Raw genomic sequence first — 9,909 nt, forward strand, 5'->3', positions numbered from 1 at the left:
TTCACCATCAATATAACTTTTTTATTCACTATAAAATCGATAAATATGACATTTCTAGGGTTTGGAAAAGGTAATTAAACATGATATTATTAAATTTAGAACGATATATATGGAATTGTCTGAACGTATTTATTTTTATACTGATTACAATGTTTGAAACGTTGACAGATACGATAATATTTACATGTCAAACGGAGTGTCACTCCATGACTACGCAGTTTTGTTAAAGAATGCCGAAGACGGAAGAGGTTCGTTGAGCTCTAATGATGATGTGTGTAAGGTTTGTAGAGAGGGTGGAGATCTCTTTGGTTTTGTTTATGCAGATGCCATGATTTTACGAAATGTGTCTTTAATGACCGGACAGTCATAGTTTGTGATCAATGTGAAATGGAATATCACATAGGCTGTCTGAGAGAACGCAATATGGCTGATCTCAAGGTATGTATGTGTGTGCATGCCTGTAAATGAGTCGAACGCAAATTTTTTTCATGTTTGTTTATTAAGAAAATGGGCATGTTCCTGTTCGTTTAAGTTCGTTCGTTTACAACTTAAACGAATGGTTTATATAAGTAGTTAGAAAGTTCCTTTTCTGTTGAATATATATAATTATAACTACTTATGTATTTAAATTGAAACAAACATAAGCGAACAAACATAAGCAAACGAACATAAACAAATGTAAATAAACAAACAAACATAAATGAACGTTCATGAACATAAATGAATGAACAAAACGTTTGTTCATGTTCGTTCATTTAATTAAATGAACATAAAATTGTGTTCATGTTTTTTCGTTTATTAAATAAGTTATGAACATTCAGTTCATTTACTGGCCTATGTATATATATTATCTGTAACATCTAATTTTTTATTGCATTTCCCTTTCTTTTGATTTTCGCTAGATTATAATATCTATAATATCCACAACTTACAGGCGTTGCCTAAAGGGAAGTGGTTCTGTTGCAACGATTGCAAGAGAATTAATTTGGTTTTGAAAAATTTGCTTGCCCATGAACCCGAAACGCTCCGTGATGATATGTTGACTATTGTTAAGGAGAGACAAAAGAACGACAGTAACAATTCAGAATCAGAAACCACTTCGAATCCGGAAATGAAGTTTGTCGTTCTTAAAGGCAAAAACGCCCCCAGTGAAGCTAGGAAACTGTTGGCACAAGCCGTCAACATTTTTCATGTAAGTACTGTTTTGATTTTAGAGTGGTTTGACTGTTTGACTATTCTTAGTTTGAGTATTTCTTTGACTTTGTTTTTGATGGTAATAGGAAGGGTTTCACCCCATTGTTGATGCAACTAGTGGACGCGAGTTTATTCCTTCAATGGTGTATGGGTGAGCATAACCAATTAACGGGAATATTTTTAATCGTTGATCAATGATTTCTCTTTGCTATTATATCTATCTTAAACTAAAAGGTTGGTGGAACGAAATGGCAAAACACCCCCTTAAGTTTCAAACTTGACAAAAACATCCTCTAACAAAAAGTCAAAAGATCTCCTAAACTTTTGACTTGATAAAAACAACCCCTTAACTTTTGAAATTGACATTTACACCCCTACACTTCTAAAAACTTTATAAATGTCTTTTTCACCCCCTTTGAGTTCTAACTTAATTTATCCCCCGTTTTTTTCATACTTTAGCTTAAAAGAAAAAAACTATTTTCTCACATTATTTTTATGTACGCGTTGGTGTAATTGTAAATTCACGTTTCGACATAATTTTTTCGGAAACAAGTAGGGTCAAATACAATGCGTTTTCATTGCTTATTTTTATGTACGCTTTCAGTTGGTCTACGTTTTGACATTTCAACGTAAACGATATAAACTCAGGTTCGACATAATTTTATTTTCGGAAACGAGATATGTTTTGATGTCACTATGTCTTGATGCAAAGGTAAGGGTGGTGTATTGGTTAGATGGAACACTCACTAAACGAACCACCTATGGTTCGATTCCATTTCTTTTATAACCGCAATGCTTTAGATCGGACACGTCAGACCAACCACCCAAGAATGTAATCGTGAGCGAAAACACTTGACAACCTCCTGGAAGCAGCTTTTCTTGACACCAGACCTTTCTCCATCAATTAGGAATCTGATGCCGTCACTAAACACATTCCTTAAATTGTAGCCATTTTTTGAGTGTTTGTTTTTTTGGTGTCTAACCCACTTATATATCACCGTTGCTCTTGATTTTTCTTGACTGTATATCTGTTAAATGTCAACATATACACGTGTGATTTAGTTTACGAAGATTTTTCAATGCCGAAAACCTCGATCGGAGAGTAAAAAAGGTGTAAGGTTCACAATGGTGCAAAACTAAAATGGGATATACCGGGCTAGGATTCGAGTTACTGGAATAAGGGCCAAACCAACCACCCAAGAATTGAATCGTCGAGCGAAAACACTTGATAACCTCCTGGAAGCAGCTTTTCTTGCCACCAGAACTTTCTCCATCAATTAGGAATCTGAATCTGATGCCGTCACTAAACACATTCCTTAAATTGTAGCCATTTTTTGAATGTTTATTTTTTAGTGTCTAATCCGCATATATTTCACCATTGCTCTTGATTGTCTTGACTATATATCTTTTAAATGTCAACATATACACGTGAGTTAGTTTATGAAGATTTTTCAATGCCGAGAACCTCAATCAGTGAGTAAAAAAGGCGTAAGGTTCACAATGGTGTAAAACTAAAATGGGATATACCGGGGTAGGATTCGAGTTACACGAACAAGGGCCAAACCAACCACCCAAGAATGGAATCATCGAGCGAAAACACTTGATAACCTCTTGGAAGCAGCTTTTCTTGCCACCTGACCTTTCTCCATCAATTGGCAATCTGATGCCATCACTAAACACATTTCTTAAATTGTAGCCATTTTTTGAGTGTTTATTTTTTGATGTCTAATCCGCATGTATATCACCATTGCTCTTGATTTTCTTGACCGTATATCTCTTAAATGTCAACATATACACGTGTGATTTAGTTTACGAAGATTTTTCAATGCCGAGAACCTCGATCAGAGAGGAAAAAAGGCGTAAGGTTCACAATGGTGTAAAACTAAAATGAGATATACCGGGCTAGGATTCGAGTTACATGAACAAGGGCCAAACCAACCACCCAAAGAATGGAATCGTCGAGCGAAAACACTTGACAACCTTCTGGAAGCAACTTTTCTTGCCACCAGACATTTCTCCATCAATTAGGAATCTGATGTCATCACTAAATACATTCCTTAAATTGTAGCCATTTTTTGAGTGTTTATATTTTGGTATCTAATCCGCATATATATCACTATTGCTCTTGATTTTCTTGACTGTATAATTCTTAAATGTCAACATATACACGTGTGATTTAGTTTACGAAGATTTTTCAATGCTGAGAACCTCGATCAGAGAGTAAAAAAGACGTAAGGTTCACAATGGTTCAGAAAAAAACGCCATAAAAACCCAGTTGAAAACGTCATAAAAAGCAAAGTTGAAAATGCCATAAAAAACAAAGTTGAAAATGCCATAAAAAAACCCGGTTCTTTTTTTTTTGAAAAGTATATCAATAGTATAGTCGTTGGAAACATAAAAAACGCTGGATTTTATGGTTTATGTTTTTTTATAAATAATCACGTATAAAAAAATTATTGACGGTTAAATGTGATGGGGAAATGGCATGTGATTAGCGTGTGCAACCTTGTTTGGATCATCCTATTTTACCCCTCCTGGTAGTTCTAAGGTTCCTAGTATCTACAAAAATGGCACAAAGATCTTGTGGCTGAGAATCGTTCTCACCTTTTTCAAACTTTAAGGCGTTTTCTTCGGATCCTCTTGTTTCTCTCTCTCTCTCTCTCTCTCTCTATATATATATATATATATATATATATATATATATATATATATATATATATATATATATATATATATATATATATATATATATATATATATATATATATATATATATATATAAGGGAAGGTTCAAATGAAACATGCAACAATTCAAAACTGTGATTGCAAAAAAAAAAAAAAAAAAAAAAAACAAAGTGTGTGTTTTTAGGCGTTTTTAGTTAGTTTTCGAGTTTTCGCGTTAAAAGTGGTTTTCATTTGAACCATCCCGTTTATATATGTTTGTGTGTTGTGGATGTTAATATGTAATTTAACTATATAACAGATAATCTTGTTGTAGTTTAGCGGTAAGTATTTCATTTTTGGCTATAGAGATATAGGTTACAAATCACAACAATCACACTTTTCGTTAAGTTTTTAATTTGGAAGTAAGTTTTACATCAATGGACTCGTATCATCGTTGGACTCGTATCATCGTTCTGATCAATGGACTCGTATCATCGTTCTGATCAATGGACTCGTATCATCGTTTTAATGTGGATGTTAATATGTAATTTAACCATTTCGAAGTAAGTTTTACATCAATGGACTCGTATCATCGTTCTGATCAAAAGCCCTAAAAAATCTGTTTGTAATTTGGAAAAAAGCTTAACTCCGTTAAGTTTTTTTAACGGGGGACCATTTTAGGAAAAATAAGTGAAAGGTGGGACTGGTGGGGGCAATATTCTGAGGTGGGATTATTAATGGCCAATAAGGTCTAGGTGGGATTATTACAGGCCAATTCCCCTTGAATTTTTGCATGTTTTTTTATCCTTTTCAAATTGGACAGGCCTTGTAGGCCCAAAAAAAGTCCAGTTTTATTTAGTGGTCCAATACTATAAATAAGAAGTTATCAGTGCACAATCATAAAACCTAATTCTCTTGTTGCGGCTGCCGTTGTCAACAACCCTAATTGGTAACTTCATTGCCAATGTTCAGAAAACAAGCAAGGTCATCTCAGGGAGGCATTTTAATCTTTGTTTCGTTACTTCTATTTTCTTCTATTTTTATTTTGAGTTATTATTGTGGCAAGAGCTCTGTTTTAATTTTATGGTTGTTATTGATATTGTCACGAATGTAGCATGCTAACATGTTATCGTTTTTATCGTGCAGGGATCTAAAGAACATATATCAATCCTTCATAACATGTTGATTGCTTATAGGATTATCTTGACTGCACATGGTAATGTTAAACATTTACGATTTTAAAATTTAAATTCAACCTTACACTAGGGGATAGTTGTTAGTTCGTCTATACTGAATCTAGGTTCTTGTTTGATACATGTAGTTTTATGATTAGTTATAAAGATTTTCAACTCATATTTTCAAGTATTACTTTTTATGTAATGAAATTTATGGTATATCATTTTTCCTTGCATCAAATGTTCAGCTAAAGATTATTGCATATAAATTGTTTTCTTTTTTTACAATGATTATAGAAACTAAGTAGTATTCTTACTATATATGCTATTGTCATATGTGAAATTGTGGTTAAATTATCACTACAAGAAAACTGGGTTTTTAGTACGCACAAAAGCGTCCTAAAATGCTATTTTATAGGACCTTTCATTTAATAGGACCAAGTAAAAGCGTTTTATGTAAAGGGTCGTAATAAGTCGCGGAACTAAAAAAGTGTCCTAACATATCAAATAAGACTATGAAACCAATTTTATGGTCACGTAATATGTGTTTTAACAACCAAAATAGTGTCCTAATAAAACATATTAGGACACTTTTACGATGTTCTAACATGTTCTAACATGTGCTTACATACTTTTAATCTTTTGATACACTTACAAGCGTTCGTTGAAATTAATTGATAGGACCCTTATGATGTAACATTATAGCTAATTTAGTACCAAGAAAAGGGTCCTAATATACCAAATAAGATTATGAAACCAATTTTATGGTCGCATAATATGTCTATTGACAACTTAAATAGCGTCCTAGAAAGAACATATTAGGACACTTTTACAATGTCCTAGAATATGTGATTACCTACTTTTAATTTTTTGATAAACATACAAGCGTCCTTAAAAATTAATTTATAGGATCCTTATAATGTAACGTTATAGCTACTTTAATATCAAGAAATGGTCCTAATATCCCAAATAAGATTATAAAACCAATTTTAAAAACAGGCCATCAACATATAACATCCTAATAGTTATTGTATAACATCAAATAATGAAAGAAATAAAACTTCATTATATTTCAAATAAGCATGTTCAAAACAAAAACAAAAACACTAACCATAAATAAGTTATAACATTATCTAACATAAAGTCTTAACATTTCACAAAGAAATTAAAAGCAATTAAAGAAATAAGAAGTATAAAAGCTTGAGTCATCATGCGTCCTCAATCCTCCTGGACTACCTACAAATAAACCATCCATGTATAAGCATTAAGTTCTATGATATTGAAATTATTTGTATCACAAGTTTAACAAATACATACCGAGGTGAATGGATAGGCCCATGCGATGGATGCACCAATACAATCTTGAATTGTAGAAAATAAACCATATGGTCTTACCAAATTTTCATCTTTTTTTATTGGTACTTGAACGTTTACCTCACACCATTCTAGTCCAATCTCTATACCACCAACTAGATCATTTGGGTCCAATAATAATCCCACCTTTACTCTTGGTACATAATAATCCCACGTTTACAATCTTGTACACAATAATCACACCTTTACTCTTGGTACATCATGCCCAATTCATATCAGGATCAGTGCTTATAAGTAGACCTGGCAAACTGGTCGGGTCGGATCGGGTAATGGGTCAAAACGGGTCAATTATAAAAAAGGGTTGTTTTGGTTCGGGTCGAAACGAGTCTGGGTCAGAACGGGTTTCGTGTCGGGTCGGGTCAGTTTTTTTAAGATATACTAAAATCTTACATTGATACATAGTAGTATATTAATTATAAAAGGAAAGACTTGTTCACTGATTTCAAGTAGGCTACTTCAATAGATTTGAGTATTTAACTTCTGTTATGATTTAGAACAACTCTGCAGCCAGTATCACCTAGACTTTTAGAGACCTACATAAGAACTTAATTTTTCGTTTGGTTTTGTATATATTAATTGCTTGTTCATGTTGTCTGCACAACCTTTGCTTCACATATTATCTATCTATAAACTTGTTCATGGGGGGCAACTGATATCAATTCAGTAGATGTTAACAAGATTTGGAACCCAAAACCATTGGAAAATTTAATCTTACAACAATCCAAAAACCAAAAAGATTACCTAAATTCACTAAAACAATCCTCATAATCAATAAAGTCTAGAAGCAATTTTTTAAGTGACCCATTTCAACCCCTTATTTATTTTTTTTTTAATCCAAAATAACCCATTGTAGTTTTTAAAAGGGTTAAAATGACCCATTTAATAGCTTCTGGGTCAGGATTGCCCCCTCCACATATAAGGCCCAATACATATCACGCTCATAAGAATGTAAAAGTTACGATATCAAACATGTGGAGCGCATGACTGAATCTTGCAAAGTATCTAACTTCTTCTAGTTGGTTCGACCCCAAAATCGCATACACCAATGACCAAACAAGGTTCATGTTATTCTAAATCAACACCAATAGTTACCATCACAGGTAACTTCAGGCGCCTTAGATTGATTTTAGATGCAGTTTATTAGACAGGTAACAAACAAGTTATGCATTAGTGGGGAATGAGTAATTAAACCTGTAATGGAAGCATCGTTAACATGATCCAGACCCGTTTTATGGCCATAATTAGTAGCTAACTATTTCCTAACATTTAACAATTGAAGATGCATTGGTCTTATGAAAAAAGATGCATTGGAGATGAAAATTGACAGAAAGAAGGACAAAAAATTTAAGTAAACTGCACATTGGAAAATTGGTATGTGGTTTAATTAAAACATGATTAAACTACGAATCATCTGCTAGATATATATCAGGCATAACCAAATCAAAACAGGAGATGGAGTCATTGGAAGATCTACTAAAACATCAAAAAGTAACATATAACCTTGTATATAATAGTTTCTATATGAAAACTGTAACACAAAAATATCTACATTAGAGGGTTTCTGTCTAACATTTTCTTATAGTGCTCTCAGCGGGCAGATCCACCCTTTGGGTACCCGCATCAAGCGATCCCACACTTTTTTTATGTGTCACCCGGAAAATCGATTGACCTGATAGTTTTTTTTGGATGATGACCTCAATAAATAACTTAGCAACCAAACAATTGTCATATTATATAAACTTATTCTCCATGCATCCCATTTCTATGATGTGTTCAACAGTAAGAATATTGTTGGAGTAACTTACCCTTCATAGGGATCGTAGACGATGCGTAAAGGAGGGTATACACCTCTCTCTGCCATAGCTCGGCATTTATTATAGTTTTCTATGTCTCCGTTTGAAAGAACCTTAAATAAATTCCAAAACAGATGGGCATATCATACCATATATAAACAGAACAATTACATCAGCCATGTAACTTTTTAAAAGCGTTTTTTGACAGTGGAGTTGCATTGCATTGAGCTCTAATTAAGTGACTTGAACTAGTAATTGGAAGGGTTTTTTTTTTTTTTTTTTTTTTTTTTTTTTTTTTTTTTTGATCAACAGATACCACTAGGCCAAAGGCCACTCGGTGACTTCAACTATAAACAGAAATTTGAACTAAAATCTTTTACTTCAGCCATAAATTTATAGGCATAAGCAAAATGAAGCGATAAACTCAAAGCTAACCTGAACTCCATTCTCCAAATCAGCTTTGTTTGCAGATTCTGGAGCCATACCAGGAGGGTAAGTGAGGTCATTGCTAAACTCCATGTTGACTGCTGTTAGAGCAGAAGTTAAAGATTGCATTTGCTCCAGCCTTTGATCAACATCTTTGCTTGGAGTATATGGTAATAGTCTGCGGCTCTTCTTACGATGGACCAGGGTACATGTTCGCCTCAAATCTTGCATTTGCTCAGCATGTAGTTTGATGATGATGATGCTGCTTAATTCATGGATGGTGTGTCTGGTCTCACTAGCCCGATTTGAGATTTGAGATTCTGATTACTAGATCTTTTTTGGTACTTTAGAATCAAATCTTGCATTTTTTTATTTGAATCTGATTTAGATGACACTAGTATATTTTTGGATGATTGAGATAACATATTTGACTGTGTGTTTCCTTATGGATGGTGTGTCTGATCTCGCTCGCCCGATTTGGGATTCTGATTACGAGATCTTTGTTGGTAATTTAGAATCAAATCTTGGTTTTTTTTTATTTGAATCTGATTTAGACGACACTAGTCTATTTTTGGATGATTGTCATAAAATATTTGACTGTGTGTTTCCTTATATAGCTCACTAGGTTAGAATCCCGTGTGGGTTGAAAAAATTGTAAAAAATGTAATGTTATATACCGACTACTAAAAATATGAAATTATGTATTAAAAAAACTTGTGTATTTCACGGGTTGAATAAAATACATTGTTATCTATTAACATATATGGTTGCCAAATATATCTATACAAAAATGATATTTGGTGTGGCATTTATAAATCATGTTACATTAACTTTTAAAACATTTTTTTCTACTATGTATTAACTTTTTTTTTGTAGCTGATTAATGTTAATAAAACTAAATTACTGTTAGAAATATATAGAAATGAAATTTGCTGTGGCATTTATAAATTATGTTACGTTAATTTTTAAAACATTTTTTATATTATGTATTAACTTTTTCTGTATCAGATTAATGTTAATTTTACTAAATTACAATTAAGTATTGGAGTATAAATTAACCCTCCTTAACTCACCTAAGTGCCATATCACCTATTTCCCCCCATTTCACTATGTCTTACTGCAAGGAAATAGTTTAATCCCACTAACTTTATCTAACCCTATTTTTAGTGGTTTTTGTTTTCAAAAAATAAAAGAATAGTTAATTCAATATCTTAACGTCGGTTAACATGTTAACAAATAACCCATTTAATAACTCTTAACACAAGGAGAGAGTGGTTTGCAAT

General features: G+C 32.8%; 1 protein-coding gene across 1 annotated transcript; it reads left to right on the top strand.

Moving 5' to 3' along the window:
- The first annotated feature begins 423 nt into the window (after window positions 1-423).
- Window positions 424-8,522, top strand: LOC110888888. Its single transcript, XM_022136386.2, has 4 exons — window positions 424-438; window positions 935-1,192; window positions 1,281-1,345; window positions 8,513-8,522. Exons 1-4 carry the CDS (start codon window positions 424-426, stop codon window positions 8,520-8,522), a joined length of 348 nt encoding a protein of 115 aa, XP_021992078.2.
- Window positions 8,523-9,909: the final 1,387 nt, after the last annotated feature.

This window comes from Helianthus annuus, chromosome 11 (genome assembly GCF_002127325.2).
Source record: "Helianthus annuus cultivar XRQ/B chromosome 11, HanXRQr2.0-SUNRISE, whole genome shotgun sequence".
In the NCBI taxonomy this organism is placed as follows: domain Eukaryota; kingdom Viridiplantae; phylum Streptophyta; class Magnoliopsida; order Asterales; family Asteraceae; genus Helianthus; species Helianthus annuus.

Excerpts from the sequence above, each read along its gene's own strand:
- LOC110888888 (XM_022136386.2), top strand. Across the intron at positions 1,193-1,280 it reads AAGCCGTCAACATTTTTCAT|GAAGGGTTTCACCCCATTGT; the intron begins GTAAGTACTGTT and ends TGATGGTAATAG.